The 23,653-nt window shown below is 37.9% G+C and overlaps 1 protein-coding gene and 1 pseudogene across 8 annotated transcripts in view; one reads left to right on the forward strand and one right to left on the reverse strand.

The window, feature by feature from the left end:
• Positions 1-23,653, forward strand: part of TOX2 (TOX high mobility group box family member 2) — a 268,905-nt gene that overhangs the window by 196,938 nt on the left and 48,314 nt on the right. For 6 of the 8 annotated variants that reach the window (XM_060772356.2, XM_060772357.2, XM_060772360.2 and 3 more), the window contains one exon: positions 18,905-19,144. The exons of the other annotated variants lie outside the window; for them this stretch is intronic. In XM_060772356.2, the coding sequence (XP_060628339.2) occupies positions 18,905-19,144 (240 nt within the window). The remainder of the gene's footprint in view (positions 1-18,904; positions 19,145-23,653) is intronic. 8 annotated transcript variants of the gene reach the window in all.
• On the reverse strand, positions 2,309-14,967 carry LOC132772649 (cystathionine beta-synthase pseudogene; annotated as a pseudogene).

Consider the following 23,653-nt stretch of genomic DNA (forward strand, 5'->3'; position numbering starts at 1 on the left):
AGCATAAAAAAACGTCAACCCATAAGAACCAAGAAGTTGACCCTGAGTCATAGCCACAGTCCCTTTGACACTGCATGCATTGCCTTCATGATGTCAAAGTATTTCACAAGAAAACATATCTCTAATGAAGCACATACACTTCATTACTTCTTCCATGCCTGTTCATAGTTCAAAACACTATATAAAATAGAAAATATATAATAAAGTAACAATAATATTAAGCTGTCACTCCCTGAAGTGAGCTCCCAAGATGGTATGCTCTACTCCAGCAAAAAGCTGCATCACAATGATTTTAAGAATCAGCAAAGGATGTTGGAATATATTTTGAGGTGCAGGATTTGATATGGTCAAGAATTGATGCTGTGACTTTCCTTCTGTTCTTCCTCTCTCCACAGTGTCTAAGCCCCAAAAAGCCACCTTTCCTGTTGCTGACTAATAATATCACTGCTTGCAACAATTATGTCAAGCAATGCTATCCCACACATATGTATTCAGAAATAAGAAAAAAGTCCAACAGAGGTGTGCACAATATTGCAGATTAGATGTATTTTGTTGGTTTACAAAGAAAAAAGTCTTAATATGAAAAGGTGACACTGCAATGAAGAAAGATTTTGAATTCCCTGCCTCAGATATGGTGGAACTACTCATTACCAAAGCTGCAGAGAGAAATATTCCAAGCAGTGTTACCATTGCAAATCCCCACAGGTAAAACACCAGGTATCACTTGTAATTTGTGGCTCTAAAATGTGGATGAAGCCTGCTATGGTAACAAGAGACTCTCCGTTTGTTAAACACAATTTTCTTTCTGTTTCCAGCAGCTTTTCTTCACACTGTGGCTGTGGAGATTCATCTTCATAATGAAGTGTTAATTGTATTTGGACGACTCTTTTCCCCTGTAATAATAGCATGCTGTAACACTAGATCACAGCCCGTCAAAACACTGAATTCAGATTTCTGTACAAGGATTCTTCAGAAAACAGGAGCTGTCTTGTCAAATACAGAATGTCAATAGACATGGAACACAGAAAAGGCATTTTTTGATGGAGAAGGGTTAACTTATAAAGTGTAGGTCTTATTAGTACATGCTTTAGAATTATGTAATTGTCCAACTGGAAAAAGCCTTGCTTTTTTAACAACAGGAAATTGGCATTAACTACTAATTCCTAAACAGGCAAAAATATTATATGATATGGTAAACTCAGGAGGCACCTTTGGCAGAAATCAGTAGAATCCCATGACAATTGAAAGACCACATTTATGCAATGACAAGGTTTCAAGTATGTAGATATCAAAGGGCGTCAATATCTTTAGTATATGAAAGTGAAGGGGAAGTTATGTGGTGGCAACTTGAAGGTATAATCATTAGGTAACTATAGTTTAATTCACCAAAGACTTTGTAGCACAACTTTTAAATAATGCATTCCAAAGAAGAAGAAGAAGAAGAACAACAGCAACAGCAACAACAACATAATAATAATAATCCTCTAGAATGACAAAAGTTTTGGAACACAATACACCAGACATCACAGTTGTGGAAAAGAAAAAGGTTTGGATTATTGATGCTGCCATACCAGATGACAGTGATGGAAAAACAATAGAAAAAACTCGGCCATTATCAGGACCTCAAAATTGAACTGCAAAGGCTTTGGCATAAACTAGTGCACGTGGTCCCAGTGGTAATCGGTATACTGGGTGCCATGCCAAAAGATCTCAGCCAGCATTTGAAAATAATAAACACTGACAAATCATGATCTGTCAACTGCAAAAGGCCACCTTGCTTGGATCTGCGCACATCATTCGAAAATGCATCACACAGTCTTAAATGCTTGAGAAGTGTTCGACTTGTGGTTTTGTGATACGAAATCCAGCATATATAACTTGTTTGCTGTGTCATACTGTGTTTTTGTGTCAGTAAAAGAATAACAACAACTTTATTTATATCCTGCAACCATCTTCCAAAAGGAACTTGGTTGCAGAGCAGTATATAATAGCAGTATATAATAGTGCCACACAAACACATCAGCATTTATAAATATCAATAACAACACCAACACCAATTAATGTGAAGCAACACTTACAGAAATTAACAAAAAGCCAACTTAATTTAAATAAGATGTTCAATAAAATCGTAGCAGTAGCTACTAGTTAAAAATGAGCTATACAACGAAGTTGAGCATCCCAATCATGGACCAAGTTAAAGGGCCAACACTGAAGTGCTCGTGTAGAACAGCAATCTGTTTAGCTGGTTAAGAATCAACTGCTCTCATTCTAAATGAATCCTGTGGTTGAGTGTAAAGCTGATTGTCTATTAAAAAGAAACAAGCCAGATTTCATTCCTGTGTCCCCAGATATTGGTCCCATTGCCACTTACAGATTGGTCAAGGACCGTTGGGATAAAATTATGTCCAATGTCTTCTACTTCCATTGTTGTATCTTCTGCTGCCACTCTGTTCAGGGAGCTGGTCAAAGCAACAGTGGTGTCATCTTAATTGACCCCGACAATTTTGCATTCAGGACATTTCTCTTTCAACTTTTGGGCAATACCAGTAATGGTACCTCCTGTGCCAGCTCCAGCCACAAACATATCAACTTTGCCATCACATTGCTCCAGAATCTCTTCAGCTGTAGTGCCATAGTATGCCAAGAGGTTGCTTGGATTTCGGTACTGATCCAAAATGTGTGAGTTGGGATTTCAGTTTCCAGTTTCCAAGCAATACAGACATTAGGTTCTGGATCATCGTACCTTGTGCATGGAGTTCTTACAATCTCAACCCCAAGAGGTCTTAGGATATCTACCTTCTTCATGCTCATTTTCTTAGGCATGACAATGATGCAGCGATAGTCCTTCACTGCAGCAGCCAGGGCTAGTCCAATACCTGTGTTTCCTGATGTAGGCTCAATGATTTTGTCTCCTTGTTTTAGGATCACAGATCTTTCAGCATCTTCTATCATCCTTATGGTGATTTGGTCCTTCATACTCACTCTAGCATTGAAATATGCACACTTAGCCAACAGCTCACATTAAATCTCATAGGCTTTTGAAATTTTGTTGACATGGAACATTAGGGTGTACCCATTTTTTCCCCAAAATATTTGGTTCTTTTGAAAGAGGAACACAGTTATGAGGGACTCCAAGATGGATTTTCCTGGTTTTCATGTATATCTGCTGGCCAAATTGGGACATATCCCAATTTGTTAGTTTTGGTTTCCGAGCTTTCCACCTCTCCATTGAGGAAAGGACAAATTTGGATCATTTTGTTGGATGTGAAAACAGAAGCCAACGTAAGCTGTATGCTAGGTTGCTTGTTGAGAGTACTCTTATGTTACTTATAACATGTTACTTTTTGGTACAATGAGGGGATGAGAAGATTCCATGTACGAAATAACCATGATTAATTTCATTGGGGGTTTTTTTGTATGTGCATAAGTTCTTTTTACTTTTACTTTTTCTCATTATTCTGGAAGAAAATGCTTTGGGGGCATTTTAAGAGATTTTATTTTCTTTAAAAAATGGAACATTTTAAACTTATGTAAATGGATTTCCCCCAGAAGGGAACAAAAGAGTTTTTTAAAAGTAAAAGATTGGCTAAGATCCTATATAGTTTTTGCTTAGACTAAACATACCACAATATAATTATGTGGGGTCCCAGAGCTACACAGTCAGTTGTATCATAGGAGTCATGGTCTTGGGCTCACACATCATACAAAGCTTCATGAGTTCCCCACCTATGATGTCAAACAAGATACAAAGGTGTGTGTGTGTATTTCTGCAAAATTATTGAATACACTAGGAACCACAATTACACAATCTCTGAAATAGAGTAATTACTTGTACAAACTTTTTTAGACTAACCCATTACCCCAATTCTAGCCAAATAGTTACTTAAATGAAATCCTTGTAGTAAATTCTGTTTGGGAAAAATAATATCATAAATCAGTTTTTGAAATAACTTTCCATGCTCTGCTCCTCAGTGCTATACAGATTGTAGAATTCCAACTAAGTAGCCTTTCCTGCAGATGTGTTACTGTTATGTTGTGCCACTGCACATGTTGGCCAGAGATTACATGTGTTGTTATCCAGTGTATAGGGAAAGCAGCAAGTTGGGGAAGGCTGCAGTCATGAGTACTGCATTACATTATGGTAGTGTGAACTAGCTGTGCTTGTATACGAACCCATGATTGAGAGCTATAGCAGCAAGAAGCCTCTACTGTGTGATAAATGCACCTCTACAGAAATAAATTGCTCCCTCTTTAAATCCTTCCCTACTGTTCCTCTCATATTTATAACAGGATGATCAGCTGAACCAAAAAGGTGGCTGTTACTTTAAAGGATAAATTAGTTTGACTCTTAACTCAATAATTAAAATGGTTATGGCTATGAGCCTGCAGGGATAATGTACTATTATTACAGTCATTTGTTTCAATTAAATGCTTACTGATTTTACAATAGCAGCTGGGCACCTGTGTGAGACAGCTATTACTCTGAACAAGACATCTCAAATTCCACCAGAAATTTGTCACCTCTCTAAAGCATTTTCCATATACCATGAAAGTTTATTAGCAGCTGGTACAATGAGGGAAAAAGAAATAAATGGTAGTTTGGATGTATGTTTTATTGGCTTCTATGTTTCCTATAAAGTGAATAATTTTCAATATTGTGGCTGTTCAATTTTAAAGTTAGGCAAGTTCAGAGTACCACTTATTTGTTACCATTGATGGTTACTCCATATATATATATATATATATATATATATATATATATATATATATATGCAGTGTTTATACTCAATCCTGAAGGGGACTCAGGGTAGTTCACAGTGTTGGCAACTATTTAATGGCTTCAATTAAAAAACAGTATAAAAAATCTAAATTAACCCTCTCATTAAACATTATTATACACAGCACACAAAAACATAGCAGTTGTCCGTAAACAGTCCTGGGCCATCAAGTTGCTAATTTGATGGTTTGATACACTAGAAAAGCTGAAATATCAAGGAGTTGTTCAAAGTTGATACAGATTTCTTTAGAGATGCAACAGTAGCTGTTCATAGGAGTGGGCACATCACACACTAATGACTGCCTTTAAAGATCTGTGCTCTTTTAAATTGTTTAGTTACCCTTTTGACAAGGGAAAGAAAATAAAACATTTCTATTCTGCCCTAGTGGTAAAATGGTTCAATGATACAGATTTTCTGCTAGTCCATTTTTCACATATAAAGTGGAGCTTGGGAACATGTCTTTATTCAAGTCTTTGGAGACATACCTGCCATGGGAAATCACTTAACATCTGCAGAAATTTTCTAGAATATAGCTTCTAGATATGCTTGACTAGAGATTAACTATTTGCTAAGTTGAGAGTAAAGCATTTGTGGTGACACAAAATGAAATTCTAAAAGGACTTTCCCCTCCATGTTTGCAAGATTGATGGTTGCTAGAAAATTTTGACTGCTTTCCACTTCCATTAGATGAAAGGGGAAAAGTCCAAACATGCTAACAAATCTAATATTCATTTCTTGTTGCTCCCTGTCCTTCTTCTCCAGCTGTTGAATTTCCCACTATATTTTCCAAAGAAAAGTTAGCCATTTGATGTTGTTCTGTCCCTGTGTGGTGGGAATGTTGCAACACTAAATGTGAGGGTTTCTATTTATCCTACTCACTCACTGCCACCAATGTAAAGCTTTTAACAAATGTTTTAATCCATTTGCTCCCTCCATACATGGTGTTCTCTACATTCACTGGTTTAGGGGCACAGGACCCACATTTTCATCATTATGATATTCCAAATATTCTATAATATTGAGAACAGTTCTTACATAATTCATTGGTTGTCTTGCATTTTGTCCATGAACTCAGTGCTAATTTCCCACACAAATGAGATTTTGTAAGTCTTATTTTGATGTCTTTCTTAATAAATGTTTATAAGACATTGATTTCTCATTATTTTGGTCATAAATGCCCATTAAATACATTAGCTTGCAATTCCATTTGATTTCCACAATTGCACACATTTTCATCTTGAAATATCCATTGGGATTGAAATATTTGGTTTATAAATATGACTACTCTATTTTTTATTGTTGCTTGCAGGCACACTTTTTAGACCCGTACTTCTATTCTGCAAGAAGATAAAGAACCATGTGATAAACCTTGTGTATTAGTATTAGTTCTAGTGTCATACTATTTGTTTGTTATTTATTTCATTTATACCCACTTTTTCCTGTATGAAATCCAAGGCATCTCATACAAAAGCAAAACTTATGAATTAAAAATTAGTACTAAATCTACATAACATTCTCCAGAAGTTGCCTAAGTTGCAGTCTTCCAGTAGGACAGTGTATGCTTTGGGTTTTTATTCAGTTGCTCCTCTCTCCCTCACCCCACATTTCCAGACTTAGATCCTGATAGCTACCATTTCAATTTATAACCATACTTTGGAAAACTGCTACATTGAAAGCATCTTAAGAAATGAAAACGGCAGATTCTTAATGCGGATCAAAAGAGTATTTAAATAAACCTACTGGTAGAGGAAAAAGGGGTGTGAGAAATCATTTAGGGATGATTCGGCAAGAGGCTTTGGAGTGACTTTTGATCATGAGTATCTGAGGAAGATAGAATTAAACTGCCAAACACTGTGCCATAGTGAAGTGTGTCACCTGTGTTGTCTCTTGTGTAATCTAATCATGAGAGCAATGTCATATCTAAAGAAGGAATTTACAGAACATAACTTGGAAAAGCTATTTTGGGTGGCAACTTCCAAAATTTGGGAGCTGCAATCTAAGAAAATAGTTTTTCACTCTCATTTCCTTAACAGAACTTCCATGAACTTCCAGAATTAGTCCTTTCTGTTGATGGAGCTGACCTCTTTTCACTTGTAAGGATACTTAAATGTCTCATAGAGCATCTAAAGCAGTGATTCTCAACCTGTGGATCCTCAGGTGTTTTGGCCTACAACTCTCAGAAATCCCAACGAGTTTACCAGCTGTTAGGATTTCTGGGAGTTGAAGCTCAAAACATCTGGGGACCCACAGGTTGAGAATTACTGATCTAAAAGGTAACATCTGGTTCACAGAATATATAGTCAAAGTACACTTAGTTCTTCTATTAAATTCCTTAATATGCAGTGTATGTGGTAAATCTGTCACTGCAGGTAGAATATAACTTAACTTCCTTGTTAAAAAGAGTAGCCTTATTAGAAACAGCTTTGGTGCTTTGCAAATGATAAACCATAAGTATGTGTGTTTTTGCAGTTTTGGTTAATTCTGTGTGACTGTGTTTTCCTTTTGGTAGTACATGAGGAAAAACATAGTTTAGTCATACTTTGATATTAAAAATGTAATAAAGAGATGGATTCGTAAAGTGCCTATCCAATATACTGGGTGAAGCATACCACGGTCCTAGTCCAGAACTCAAGATGTTGAGCTACAATCTTCTCTCTTGATATTAATGGCTACATGATACAGCTCTTGCTCATTTCTGCACATTTTCATAAGAAATTTTCTGCACAGGTCTCATATTCATAATTACACTCCTGGACTGGTTCTGCTCTGTTGCATAAATAATGTGCTCTTTAAAGAAAAAAAAATGTATGATTACATATTTAATGGATAAATGGAGCCGTCATGGTCTACTGACTCCATAATAAGATTTTTTAAAAATATCTTAATATAGTATTTGCCCCAGAGACTAATGTAACTGCAGATGGGAATGATCTTTTAGATTTATTTAAAACCAAACAGCCTACATTATATCTTTACAAAATTATATAGTATATGTTTTACAAATTTTACTTCATTTAAATGTAAAGTTAAAAAGCACACATTATCTTCCTCAATGCATAGCCAAACACCTTTAACATTGAAAGTCTTTATTAAACGGATAATATCTGAAATGTTTGAAGCAGTTTACCACTTTCATTAGATATAAGAATAAAAGAAAAGATGTTCAGTCTATAATAAAATATTTTATTAATTCATATAATAAAACAACACTTAACACATAAACACACACAGATACATATTTCATCTAAACTACACATACATCTATTTCTATATCTATTAAGTAAAATACACCAAACAATACACAGGGATTTAAGCTACATTGAGGTCCATTCAGGAGAAAGGACATAATTCAAATAAATAAAATAGGGGGGAAAACTTTGTCAAGGAGAAATCAAGATAGATTCTCCCAAAGCAAAACTTGCTTCACTGACCTTTGAGCATATCACCAATTACACTTATATAGGTGGGATCTAACACAAAATGCTACGTGTAGTGCTTTATGGGGGGTAAACAGGCTTTCTTGACCCCCCCCCCCCCCCCGCAAAAACCCCCACAAAGTTCAAACAAGTTATTTTTCTGGATCACAATGTCCAGAATCCCCAAACTGGTTTTCAAAGTCACATTTGCAAAGTTGGAAATATGCTACATTGAGAAGTATAAGAGACATTTTAATAGGTATTTTTTCTTTTCCAGTTTTTACACCAATCTCTTATTAATTCTAATTACTTTTCCCTGCTATCAAAAAGTCACAAAGTATCAGAAAAGCAAGGAGCACCACATCAAGTAAAGCATAGTCAGTTTGACCACCCTCAAGTCTGTTTTTATAGGTCCTCTCTCCATCATTGCAATAAGTGGGAAGCAATTACCTGCCCTGGAAATATGGAGATATGGAGACACCCTCTTAATTCAGAAAACTACCCATGCAGGTGGCAAGTTAGATCATAAAGATGTCAGCCAGTGTAGTAGAAGTGTGGAATAGACTTTCCCCAAACATCAGCTATTTATAAATATTAATAAATGATATAAAATTAAACATTGTGCTCTGCAATATTTGGCCTTCAAATTCCATCATCCCTCATCATGTCTAAGGCTTATAGATATGATAGTCTAAAATATGTGCAACAACTTGGTGAAACCAACCTGTTGTGGTTGATGAGTGTTCTTGAATGGTCAACAGAAGATTAATATCCTTGTTGAGCTATAATATTGCTCAGTGTCCTAAACACTCTTAGTCCCATTGATATGAATCAAATCACTGAAATGACATGGTCTACCTCTTATGCAAGTATCTAAATTGTTGTAGCTTGATCTACATAAAAGAATTCTCATTCATATATATGGACCTTAGGGAAGGCTGAGCAAAGGAAGATCGATGCTTTTGAACTGTGGTGTTGGAGGAAAGTTCTGAGAGTGCCTTGGACTGCGAGAAGATCCAACCAGTCCATCCTCCAGGAAATAAAGCCCGACTGCTCATTGGAGGGAAGGATACTAGAGACAAAGTTGAAGTACTTTGGCCACATCAAGAGGAGACAGCAAAGCCTAGAGAAGACAATTATGCTGGGGAAAGTGGAAGACAAAAGGAAGAGGGGCCAACCAAGGGCAAGATGGATGGATGGCATCCTTGAAGTGACTGGACTGACCTTGAAGGAGCTGGGGGTGGTGACGGCCGACAGGGAGCTCTGGCGTGGGCTGGTCCAGGAGGTCACGAAGAGTCGGAGACGACTGAACGAATGAACAACTATATATATATATATATATATATATATATATATATATATATATATATTGCTTCTCTGCATCTGACCATTTATTGGCCACTTAGGCCTAAATAGGGAATGGGAATCATGAAGCCCTCCAGATATTATATATTTGTGCTTGAAGTCCCATCGACTTCTGGAGGGCCACTCAATTCACATCTCTGTCCAAAAGCCAGTGTTTGGTTTAAAACATTGGTGTTCGGGTTAAAGTTGAGTTGGTATGAAAGTTCTACCTCCAGCAGCCCAGACACACAATCAAGTCATCAGTGTATGTTATGACTCTTGAGTTGACCAGCCTTTTGAAGCCATTTCAGTGTGTAATGCTACACTCAACTCATAGCCTACCCCATGCTTTTTTCCATGTTGCCTGTTGCAAAGCAGCTAATGATACCCTTTTCTACAAAGACTGAAAGAAGGAGGTGCCAAGCAAAACAGGGAGAGAGAAAATACACAAGTACTTATCCATCTCTCTGGCAATAAAATAACAACAACAGCAACAAGATAATATTAATGAACAATTAGCTGCCTTTTCATGATATTCCCAAATCTGCAATCCGAGACAGCTGCCTTTCTGTCTGCTTCATGGCAGGGCCAACTCTGACTCAGCACATGAGAGGATAAGCGCTTTTTTGGATCAGACCAAAGCTTATCAGTTCCAGCACCCTCTTCTCAAGGATCCAGCCACATGCCTGTGGGAAGCCCACAAGCAGAATGCGAGGTGAACTTTGCCTCTTTGCCTCTCTCAGCTCCTTGAAGGGCAGGCATGTGGAAATGGGGGAAAAATGAATGTGAGAAATGAAATGTTTTAAAAAGGGAAAGTGGAATCCTCATATTTATTTAACAGAACAGACAAGAGCTGCTCTTGTAAAAATCATGCCAGCTCCCCACTCCCCTTAAGCTCCCCCCTTCAGTGCCTTTTGAATATCTGAGCCCTACATGCTGTCTAGTGTTGTAGAAAAGCTCTTGATTCCCGACCTGTAGCAGTAAATCTGCTTCTGCATTTGGATTTATTTCTGCTGAAGCCTACTGAGCCCTCCTAGTTTTTTCCTAGGTTTCTTATTTTATGAGCTGCTAATGGAGTTGGCAGGAGTCCCCTGCTAATGAGAGATTGCACCTCAGTGGGCTTATCGGAAACGAAAATTGTTAATAAATAAAGCCCTAGGTCTTTAAACTCATGTTAACATTAATCAGATTAATATAAAAAAAGAAGAAAAAGTTGGGAAATACTTAAGACAGTGTTTGATTTCCCTCCTGCTGGTTTCTGCTGTGCTTCAATCTGATTGTACCTAAGTATCTGGCGTAATTCCATCCCTGAAAGGAGCAAAGAAATTGTACTGTCCCATTGCATTGTCTTTTTTATTAGCATACCAAAGTAATTCTTTGATATCACCTTTACAGGTAAATTGGGGGAGACAGAGCTCTACTCCAGTAGATTTTCCCCTTTTCCTGGCCAAAGAAAAGAACTGTGAATTAAGAAATCCAAATTGCTCTCTCCTCCCCCCCCCCCCAAATTATTTCTACAGGTCTATACACGCTTCTTTAGGTTTCCCAAAGTCTGATTTCATTAATCCTCTTTGCCTATGTAATGCATCATTGTAATTTTTACCCTAATTCCACTGCTCATTTCCATCTCTTTAATGCATTTCAGATAGCCGAATGAACAAATGGAAATGGCAAAGACATCTGAACGGATACTTACATTAACATTATTAAACAATGGAGTCCAGGTGAAATTGGGGCTCTCATTTGCAATATCTGTACAGGAATCTATCCTAATCCCATGCCTTTCTCTTCCAAAACATATAATAATCGTGATATCTCATCATTTTACCAACATGTTCAGGGTAATGTAGATGATTTTTTCCCATCATTTTATCCCTACAAACCTGTGAGGTTGCTCTGGCTAAGAGAATGTGGTTGGTATAAATCCCAATCCAACCACTACATCACACTTCATAAGGCACAATATTGTGCCAAAATTTGAATTGTGAAGATGTGTACAGGCACACCCCAATTTAAGAAAAAGATAGATTCTATTAGGTTTGTCCTTAAGTTGAATTTGTTTGTAAGTCGAAACAAATTTGACTTACACTTTCAACTTTAAAGTGCAATTCCACACACACACAAGCTTTGCATAGCATAGAGAAGGCTTGACAACCCTGTTTGTTTTGCTGTTGATGCCCTTTTTCAGAAAATTGATCTCATTTTCTGTCCCTGTGCCGATTGTATTTTGAAAAATTTGGCTTGTTGTGGAAACAAGGATTGGTGATAAAGCTTCAGTGGAGACACCTTTACCCCATGAAGCTCTTTCAGGAGTGAATTTCCCTTCTGAGGGGTAGATTTCTCTCACTTGCTGTTGTTTCACCCCTGTGTATAATGGGAATCATCATCTGATTCAGGCCAAAGATCCAACTAGTCCAGTCTTCTGTTTCCATAAGTATGTGTTTATATATACTATAAGTTTTATTTCACTAGAAGATGACATCTAAAGGGTAGCTTAAGAAGATTAGGGTAATGGAGCTGAATGATATGTTGGAATATTTCAGAATAAGGAAGCTGGTAACTGAGAAGATCATACAGGGTTTTAGAGGCTATTTTATACTGGATCTAGGAATTGGGGGGGGGGGGGAATAGTGCAGAGATTTAATGTCAGAAGATTCAACCCCCAAATACCAACAGAGCATTAATTAACAGACCAATAGAGATGCAAACATTAGAAGGATAACGCAATAGACAAGCCGAATGTTCATTCCAGGGTTGTAAGCTGAATACTAAAGTGTCCAGAGTACAATGTTGAATCAAAATCTGTAAGGCAAGTCCAGAGTTCGGGAACACAAGAAAGCAAGTCTAAGGTTGTAGCTTCTAGAACTGACGTTGCAACCACTCTTGAGCTTCTTAAATTCTAAATTCACAGGTGGTGTTACCTGTTGCTGGCTCACCTCTCTGCTAATCTCAAAGACTTGCACAGCCGAGGCCTCTCTCTTTGCAGGTCCACAAAAGCTAGAACAGTTAACTCTTCCTCAGCCTGCTCAGAAGAACTTGTTTGTACTTGTTCTGCAGGCTGAGGAGTAGTAGCTACTTCAAAGCCTGGCTGAGGGAACTGCTGAGCTCCAGCAGAACTGTTAAGCCTTCCACCGACCTCTTCTCATCCTCACTTTCTAAGCTATCCATGACACTCAAGGAGAAACATCACATGTTTAAAGCAACAATAGTAGTCAGTGGCTTTACTATCAGTGTTAAAATATGTAGGGTGTCAAGTTGTAACAACTGAAGACTTGAAAGCAGGAGGTTCCAGAAGTTCAGGCAGACATAACCAGATCGCAGGAAGACATGGGGTTAAAAGCATGATATAATGGTATACCAAATATCGGGATAAAAAGTCATTGCAAAGAGTCACATCCATGGATGCTGAAAACAGAATGATAGTGATTTAGTTCTTTCAATTTTTAATTTTACTTTTTTGTGAGTGAAGACTAGTTGTTTGAAAAAAAAAGATGTAAAAATTGGCAGTCAGATAAGTAAAAACATCAGACAGATCTAGAAATATAAGAGTGGATGAAAATTCATGATGTACACAGGTTGAGGTGGGTGCCATCCGTGTTCTACTCCAAGGATATGTCGTCCCTGGATGACCTCATAAATCCTGTGGCTTTTAGTATTGCAGCACTGAAAGCCATGGGATTTGATAAGGTCACCCAGGGACAGTGGGTATTTAGAGAAGAGCAGAGGATCAAGAACAAATCCCTAAGTGATCCTCAACAGAAAGGGAGAATGCAAAGCGAGACCTTGTCTCTGCAAAAACTGATTCGATTGGTAGGAAAACATTCAGTTGAAGATGGTGTCATGGAAAGCCATGTATAAGAGAAGTGAAACACGAGACAATGTTCAGCAGTTATCAGTGGATGCAATGAGGTCAAAGAGAATGAGGAGGGATTTCTACTGTCCTTTGGATTTAGCAGTGAGGGAATCACCCGCAATTTGAAGTTAGTCTTGGTGGAGCACAGAGACGAGAAATCAGATATCAACAGGCAAGAGATCAGCTTGAAGGCAAGAGTCAGAGCAGTGAGAGCAAGCCAAAGACAAAATGATGTTATCCACAATTCCATATATAAAACTTTACAGACTTTGCATATAAATCTTATTTTATGGCCTGGGGAGGAATTCATGGGGTATGAGTCTTAAGGAAAGATTTTGCACCTCCCAAAACATGTTGTAAGAGTAAATGTACCTTGCCTCAATGTTTATTTGTTGCAATGTTTATTGTGTATTTCACCAAAATAAGATACACACATAACTCCCCAGTGTATGCATTTTAAAATGTGAACTGCTAAAATTGCACAGAATTGAAAAAATGTGTATATATGCTTTTGCCAGGTGAGAGAAAATGTGTAAATTAGGTAAAATATATAAGTTAACGTGAACACTAGGAGAAATGCCAGGGCTTGCAATATGAAGCAAGGATAGAAAGAAATACATATGAATATTTGGAAATATGCAAGATTGCATGACTTTAATGCTAGTGCAGGGACTCCCAACTCACCTTGAGTTAACTGACTAGTTTAGGAGCCACAGAGCAGGCTGCAAAGGAGGCACTGTTTAATCTTTTAACATGAGCTTACAGTTCATCAGTATTTGCCTCCTGATGTAGCTGCCTTACTTTGCCTAAAGGTAGGGCTGGCCATGACCAGGAGGTAAACATCCAGGACGTTGAAGGTAAAAGGAAAGGAGGAAATACGTGGCAATTGGAAATGTAGGGTACATCAAGAAATCAGGGGAAGAAGTTTAAAAACAGTGCCAACAACAGGCAAGTTCAATAGCAGAAGGAAATATGCATAATGGAGGAGATGGGATCACACATGGAATGGTTAGTTGAGGTAGAGTGGAATGGTAGTAGCCATTTTTAATAAAAACTTACTGTAAAGGCTTATTTGCCCCTATAAATATGATCACAGTGGTTCCTTTGCAGAGGTTTATGCAGTAACCCCTTATTGAAAATTGCCACCATAGTTCCAATCCTTCTCCAGGATCCAAAGTGATGGGCACACTGCATTCTTAGGTCATTCTCACATTGCTGCTGTACACCACTCAGGCAAAAAAGGTGAAGAAGTGGGGAGAGCAGCCTTTCTTTTAATGGTTGGATCAAAGAAGTTAATGGGATAGGAATGCTGCTTCTGTGTCCCACCACACTAAGACAATCTTCTCATCTCAACTGCTTGTCACTATCTTCACACTGAGTCCTTTCATGCTAAGTCTTCTCCTCTCTTCCCCCCTAATTTTTCAGGCCACATTCCCATTGTCCTCTATTTATATTCATTTCCCTATCTGAATTTGTATAGATGTAGACATTTTAAGATGAGCAGTGCAATTATATTTACCATGGTCCCAGTTGCAGACACCATGGCACTCATCAACCAGAGGTTCCCAGAAGACATCACGGCGCTGTTTCACCATTGCCTCACCACCAGCTATTTTCAGTGGGACAATGAATTCTACGAACAGAAAGATGGAGTAGCTATGGGGAGCCCTCTCAGCCCAGTCATAGCTAACTTCTACATGGAACAATTTGAAAAACAAGCTCTTGAAACAGCAACCAAAAAGCCCACTATATGGTTCAGATATGTGGATGACACTTTCACCATTTGGAGCCATGGAGATGAAGAACTCAACAGGTTCCTGGAACATCTTAACAGCATCCACCCTAACATCCAGTTCACTATGGAAATAGAAAAGGAAGGAAGACTGCCTTTTCTAGATGTCCTAGTCATCCGCAAACCAGATCAACAATTGGGTCACACCGTCTACAGAAAACCCACACACACAGATAGATATCTACATAAAAACTCCAACCATCACCCAAGTCAAAAAAGAAGCACCATCAAAGCCTTGGCAGACCGTGCAAAAAGAATCTGTGAACCCCACCTCCTCCAAGATGAACTGAACCACCTCAACTGGGCTCTACAGGCCAATGGATACTCCACCTCAGACATCAGAAGAGCTGCAAGACCAAGAACAAGCCACAAGAATAAAGATGAAGATCCACCCAGAGGAAAAGTGTCCCTGCCATACATCAAGGGAACCACTGACCGCATAGGGAAGCTGATGAGGAAACACAACATACAAACAATCTACAAACCCACCAAGAAAATTCAACAAATGCTACGTTCAGCAAAGGACAAGAGGGATCCTCTCACCTCTGCAGGAGTCTACCGTGTACCATGCAGCTGTGGACAAGTCTACATAGGGACCACCAAACGCAGCGCCCAGACACGCATCAAGGAACATGAAAGGCACTGCAGACTACTCCAACCAGAGAAATCAGCCATAGCAGAGCACCTGATGAACCAACCTGGACACAGCATTCTATTTGAGAACACAAAAATGCTGGACCACTCTCACAACCACCATGTCAGACTACACAGAGAAGCCATTGAAATCCACAAACATGTGGACAATTTCAACAGAAAGGAAGAAACCATGAAAATGAACAAAATTTGGCTACCAGTTTTAAAAAATTCTAAAATTAAAACAACAGAGAGAAAAACAGGCAGGGACATCTAATCACCTTTCATTAAGAGTTTGCTCCAGGCACAGTCAGCCCATTGTATGCTAATCAAGGTGGTCAATTGAAAAGATTCACACCTAGCCCATCTTACAGTAGCCTTTTGTCTCACCCTGGTCTTTCCACAGATATATAAACCCCCTTTTTTCCCAGCTCCAGACCTCACCCTCTGAGGATGCCTGCCATAGATGCAGGCGAAACGTCAGGAGAAATGCCTCTAGAACATGGCCATATAGCCCGAAAAAACCCACAAGAACTGAGTGCAATTATATTCTCAATTTACACAGATCTAATACTCATCTTTTTGGGTTAAATTACTTCACCAAAATTAGAGTGTGCATTAGATTCATGTCATACAGTAATCTTGGTGTTGAGCTATAGCCAAAGAGGGAGCTACTTTAGGAGCACCTGGAGCGCCTCTTCGAAGGACACCATCTCTAATTTAATGGCCACAGGCTCAATGCTATGGCATCCTGGAATTTTAGTTTTGGTGAGGCATCAACATCCTTTGGCAGAAAAGACTCAAGGCCTTGTAAAACTACAGCCCCTGTGATTCCATAGCATTGAACCAAGGCAATTAAAGTGGATTCGATGTACAGCATAGAGGCACACCAAGGTTTTCTTTCCCATTGCCGGAAGCTTTGGTGTTCTAAATGACAACGGGTGCACTTTTTGCTGCTGCTGCGCATTACATTCAGCAGCAAATGCTGTTTTTGGTTTCAGGGTTTTGAAAATTGAAGTGCACATTAGATTCAGTGAAACATTAGACTCGAGTAAATATGGATATGCCAACGTGATCTCTTTCTCTTCCAAAGTATGCATTTTTAAAAGAGAAGAAAATATTTGTTACATGCCCCTTAATTTTATTTCTGAGTTACGCACATATTATAGCAAAATCCATAATTTTGCTCCTCAAACCTGTCCTCGGTTTATACATGAAGAAGACTTATACATGAGTATATATGGTATATGCTCCCAGGCTGTAACAGGATTGACATGCCCACTGCCCATTTCTCCTTGCACAGATTAAGGCAAAAGACTAAATAGAGCTGTAGTCAATCTGATATCAAGTCTATGATAGTAGACAGTTCCAAATTGTTTCAAACAGATTGCAAGAAATGCCAGAATGAACAAATATTGAGCATTCTGGATAAAGAACAAACTCATTCCCAAAGCAGCCAGCTGGATTCAGCCCTGAAGCGTAATGGTGTATATAACTTTCAACTTATTTTTTTCCAGTCTGATACAAACGAGACATATCTACCAGTGAGAATATTTTTTGAAACTGTTCACTTCAGGCAGCTTGGCCTCAGGCAATATAAGCGCTGATGCCCTTGATGGTCTTTGGCTACAGTTTCCCTTTTAAAAAAGACCTATTCCATGTTTAAAGATTCAATGTTGCAATTTATACCATAAGTAAACATACTTTGTGCATGGGCCTCAAATTACAAATCTTGATTTTTTTTAGTGGTATTCCACAGACAATTTGTTTTATTAAGCTCTTAGAGAGAATGCATGGTTCTTTTTTAAAAAACAAACAAAAACAAAATAACAACAACTTGGTATTAGTAGATTTGATCCTCATTAAAAGAATGTTAATGAAAAGTAATTTAGAAGCACTTTAATGAAATACGGAGTCTAAGAAATTGTTGTGTAAAACAGTGGTCATTAAAAGGACTTTAATGAAATACCATGCTAAGAATTATTGTGTAGAGCAGTGATACTCTAACTCTGGTCCTCCAGATGTTTTGGATTTAACCTCCCAGAATTCCCAGGCAATATGGCCAATGTTGGGAATTCTGCGAGTGGAAATAACAAACACAGAGGAACAGAGTTTAAGAACCACTGGTAATGGCATTCTGTTAATCAAGCAGAATCTTGCTATCTCTGTTTCTACCCATGGACTTTAAAACTTTTCTGTTTCTCCTTTCTGTTTTCCAATATTCCAAGTTCAGAAGTATTCTTTTCAAATTTAAGGAATATCCACCTGAATGTAAGAAATCTATTTTTCTTACACTGTCATATTTGACATTTACTATTGAAGAATATTAGGTTTTGATTTAGATTTGTACTCTCCATCTTGTCATATTTACTTAACCATTCCACATCAGAGCCTTGCATTGCCACCAAAAATATACAGATTTTGATTATGGATCATTTTGATTATGGATCGTTGTCATGAAAACAGGGATAGCTTGTATATTATCCATGGACAGAGAAAGTAAGATGATGACAAATTGAAATTGGAACGATTAAGAGTACAATTGGAAAGTCTGCCACACTGTGCTGACACAATAGGCCAATGCAGTGCCCCAAAACCAGACTTTTCTTGGAGCCAGAGGACTGCATGACCTAGTTCACACTAACAGTTAATGATTAATGTCAAAAGAGCAGTGCAGCTCCAACCTGCCAAAGCAGAATTCGATAGCATTTGGATTCCAGGCATGTTGGGTTTACCAAGGATTAGGGAACTGTTTTCCCACTGTTTCATTATAATTCCCTGTGATAGAGGTTAACACTAGATACACAGCATGCCTTGTTATTTGGCAACCTAAAATATTTTGCTCAGTATTCTGCAAATTGAAAGTAAAACTAAAAGATGTATGATCCATTGCGATAGAAAACAATGGAAGAAGATACTCATGACTTCAAACTAGGAGCAAGCTTTTTCCAGCATGCAACAAATTAGTTATTTTCCCCATGTGTAAATAATACCAGTTAACAACCATGCCCAGTATGCATTATAAAGTAGTATTTATAAGATCAATACAATACAATTTTAATTGAAAAGTAATATTCTCCTAACTCAGATCCAGGAGATGGTCCACTCTGATGCCACTTCCTATGAGTCCAACCATCAAGTTCCCCTGATCAATCGAGCAGGGATGATAACCGGTCACATGAGTGCCCTCAGCCAGTCCCAGCTGATATCTCAGATGAGTTTGAGGAGCGGTGTTACCCATGGTTCCCCATCACCCCCCGGAAGCAAATCTGCTACACCATCTCCCTCCAGTTCTACTCAGGAAGAGGAGACAGAATCACATTATAAGGTACGTGCAGCCATGCCTGTTTTGACAGACATACTGTTTGACAGAGGCAGCCATCTGTATTGGCAGAAATATTATGCAGCAGTCACACAAAAAAGACCTTCTGCTTTTCCTCAAGAAAGAAAGAGGGAGAGAGGTTTTCTCTGTAACCAAGATTGTCTACAGAGGACTTTTCTAATGTCAGGAATCAGAGGAGGTGTCAGGTTTGAAAATTATATCAATTGAAGTAGTGATACGCCAGTGCATATAATAAATAGAACCATTAAGGTAGCTAATTCTGAAAGAGATTTTTCTCTCTAAATCTTTTTCCATCCTACTGAAAATGTTGATGATGTAATTTCATGTTGTCCTTCCAGGTTAGGACTGTGACAATAAATGTATGGCTTAGCACACACATACCCAAGTTTTTCCTGTTGCGAATGCGCTTCTGGAGAAGCTAAATTCTCATTTTTTAAAAAGAGAAAATAGGAAAACAGAGATATCCAGCTGGGGTTTCTGCTGAGTAACTTGTCACTTCTTCACCAGAATGAAATACGAGGGAAAGGTTTTTATTTATTTTGACACATAAAGGTTTTTAAAGAAATCTTACTTGAGTTTTTAAATTAGTGTGAGTAAAGAAGAAGTCTTTTTAGGCTTTAGAAGGAAACATATTACTATTTGGCTTTGGCTAGCATTCAATAACTTCTTGATATATAATATCACTGGGCAGATAAATGGAACTGGTATATGAACCACAGAAGCATTCAGTAAGAGAAAATTGTTCTTCGTATGTTCTATGTTTGGAGGTTTTGTTAAAATAACGTGGACTTCTGAAATATATTCTTACTTTATTCCACATTTCAGTCAGAGACAAATCATAACAGGAATGGGGAGTCTTAGGCCCCTTCCACACAGCTGAATAAAATCCCACATTATCTGCGTTGACCTGGGATATATGGCAGTGTGGACTCGGATAACCCAGTTCAAAACAGATATTCTAGCATTCGCTGCATTGATGTTCTGGGTTATATGGCTGTGTGGAAGGGCCATTAGTTGAGGGTTGTTTGGAGGTTAAGTATATGGGAGTGCGTGTGCAAAGACTAAGAACCACAAGTGAGTGGAGCGAACATATATCTTTTCTGACAACCCTTTCCCATACTCCACACCTAAAGCTCTTCCACACCATGCAAATCCAGCATTATTTTTCACTCTAACCATTCATGGGTCTGTCTTATGGAATCCTAGGATTTGCAGTTTAGGAAGAGGTTTGTAGAATTCTCTGCTATAGAGCTCTGATGCCTCACCATACTACAGGATTCTGTGGGATACATTCATGACCGTTAAAGTGGAAACATAGCATTATAACTGTAGTGTGAAGGTTCCCTGGTGAGCTGCAATAAGACCTCTGGGTCTTGACAGAGGTCTGAACTGATTGTTTCCAAGGGGCCTTCGGCAGGCTATAGGTTGTCCACACCTAATTCCATAGTATCTGTGCTCAACCATAATATTGTGTATATTTTATCACATACAATGAGATCAGGAACATTTAATGTATGTTGCAATATGCTGAGTATACAAGTTTTGTTGAATTTGATGATTTTGAATACCCATGTAAATCCTGGACTGAGCTGTTGTCAATATAATGTGCATATCTTGCGTATTTCCAGGATATGCTGATTAGATTGGTTTTAATAATTGGGGTGTTCTCATCCATTTCAGTTAAAATGATCACATGTATCTCATAAACCAAGTCTGATCAACCTATTAAATCATGGTTTTTCAGAATAAGAACAAGCCTTGTGTCACATGCTCCTCTTTGTCTTGTTCCATTTCACCATAGCTTTGAGCAGGGCTTGATATGAACTTCATTAAATGGTCAGTGTAGATGGGGCCTAGGATTGATGATCACAAATTAAGAATCAGCTTAATGTCCAGTCAGGATTGAATAGCAGAAAAGATTATTATTCCCGTTCTTCCCACTTTTTTATATTGTCCCCATCAGGTCAGATATGGTTGTTGTTGTTTTTTTTTAACTGACTTTTAAGCATTTGGAGATGAAGAGAAAAGTTTGCCAAAAACTATACCAGCAGAAGATTCTCCTATTGACTGAGTGAATTGTAAGCTGACACTGAATTATGTGGGTTGGGTGGGGTCTGTATAATGGTTTATTATTCAGATGTCCTAACCTTAAAAGAGTTTTCATTTTACTCAAAATCTATATTGTTGCTGCATTTTATGTCCACCATGCATAGCAAAGTCGCAGAAATCCTTAGGGTACCTGCCACTTAGGTGTTGGCAGAATTATCTTAATGAAAAGAAGTTTCTATTCTTTAAAAGTAGCACCCACTTTAACAGACGTGTATTCGGCTGTGTCTTAGGAAATTACTCTAAATGTGATTTGACTTTACTTCTCTAGTGGCAGTGAGTTTTCTTAATTAAGATGTTTTATGTTTAGGTAGCTTAACAATTTAGGTAAAACTGGTTTAGTGTTCTAGGTAGTGACTAAATAACAAAATGTTTATCGTTTGGACCCTGAATAACTGAAGGGCTGAATAAAACATTGTTTGAGGAGATCTTTTCTCAGAGTGCATCTAGACTGTAGAAGTAATGCAATTTGACACTGCTATAACTGCAATGTCTCAATGGTATAAAATAATGGAATTTTACAAGCTCCTTGGCTTTCTCTGCCAAAGAGTGTGGGTGCCTTACCAAATTAAAAATTATAGCAATCCATAGACTTGAGCCATGTCAATTAAAGGACTGTCAAACTGCATTAATTCTAGAGTGTTGGTGCAGCCCCACCACCTTAAAAGGCATTTCTGTTGGGAACATGAGAAAGGGGCTTAGTGGCCCTCTATTAGTCCCAACATACCCTTTGCAATTGCATATTGTATAAAGAAAATTTTGAGTAGTATGCTGTACTCTCCATCTTCCATATTGACAGATTCTGCCCCAATGGATTCAACTATCCATGGCTTGAAAATATCCACACCTATTCTAAAGAAATCTTTGATTTTGCCATAGTATATCAGGGACAGCATTTGACTACATCTTTGTATATAATGAGACTTGAGCATCTAGAGATTTTGGTATCCATGGGGGGTCCTGGAGCCATACCCCAATGGACACAAAGAGTCCACTGTACTCTTTTTTAAATGAATGGATTTGTTTGAAATGATTTTTAATTCAGTCAATAGTTTTATTATGCTTTAACAATAATGTTTTTGTGTAATGTTGGATAATAAGGAGGGATTAAGGAAAAGCCTATTAAACATCAAATTACATTATGACTTTACAAATTAAACCCCAAAACATCATATTTTACAACAAATTGACAGTTCAATACATGGTAACATTATGTAGTAGTAATTACAGTATTTATGAATTTAGCACCAAAAAATTGCAATGTATTGAAACAATGTATTGATCCAGGTAGGAGGCATATGGCATTGGATAATCCAGAACATTGAATGAGGGGAGGTTGGATAAGCGGGACTCTACTGTACATCAGTTATGTAGGGTTTTTTTTTTATGTGTCACATAGTAAGAAAGAGACATGATCTAAAGAAACATGCCTTGAAAGAGCGCTATATGCAGTTCATAAAAGCTACTATTATGTTCACTTAATAACAAAGGCAGGTCACTGTCTGGCCTCGGCCTGCACTTGTTCCTTTTTTTCTTAAAAACAGCAACACTTAGCAACAATTTACAAACATGGATGAGTATGTGTGTAAAAAGATCCTCTATCCCATATATGCAAAACTTTGTACGTCCCTCAAACCCTGGAAATGAGTGCACTGCAAGGTAGTTAAAGAGAAGTACAATGATGCACATAACAGCATAATTTAATTAGGTTACTTGGGACTCCGAATACTCATTTTATAGTCTCTATGCAAGTATTTTCTTTTTATTAGCTGCTGTGTGCATTTTATATGGAAAAGGTGGGTATACATTTAGCAAAATATAATAAAATAGTATCTGCAATATCTCTCTCTTCCCACTTAGACAGCTATGGGAGTTCCTATGTGATTTGATCAGTTTTCTTTATCCTATTAGTTAGTTTTCTCTTGTTGGGTTTAATTAGAAATGCTGTTTGCAACAATTTTGAAAGCATGCATACCTACATTACACAGCTTTGAAAAGTTGATTTTTAACTGCAGCCCCCAGAATTCCCATGACATTGGCTAAGAGTTATAGCAGTTGAAAACACTTTTCAAACATTTATTACTATAATACATTAACAGGGGAGTTTAAAATCCTTTATTGCAGGCTTGCAATAAACTCCAGGCAAGGAGGAAGGAATTTAGCTTTCAGGCCAACAACAGCAACACTTACCTTCAATGAAGAATCCATATCTCAATGATAGAGCAGTGAGATGCATATTCAAAACATACCAGGTTCAAATCCTGGCTTTCCCTTTTGAATTTATCTGGAAAGCAGGGGTGGGAATTTTTTTTCTCAGTTTGATAACTCAGCCCCCATCCACACAGCTATATAAAATCCCACATTATCTGCTTTGAGCTGTGTTATATG

Source organism: Anolis sagrei, chromosome 4 (genome assembly GCF_037176765.1).
Source record: "Anolis sagrei isolate rAnoSag1 chromosome 4, rAnoSag1.mat, whole genome shotgun sequence".
Classification (NCBI taxonomy): domain Eukaryota; kingdom Metazoa; phylum Chordata; class Lepidosauria; order Squamata; family Dactyloidae; genus Anolis; species Anolis sagrei.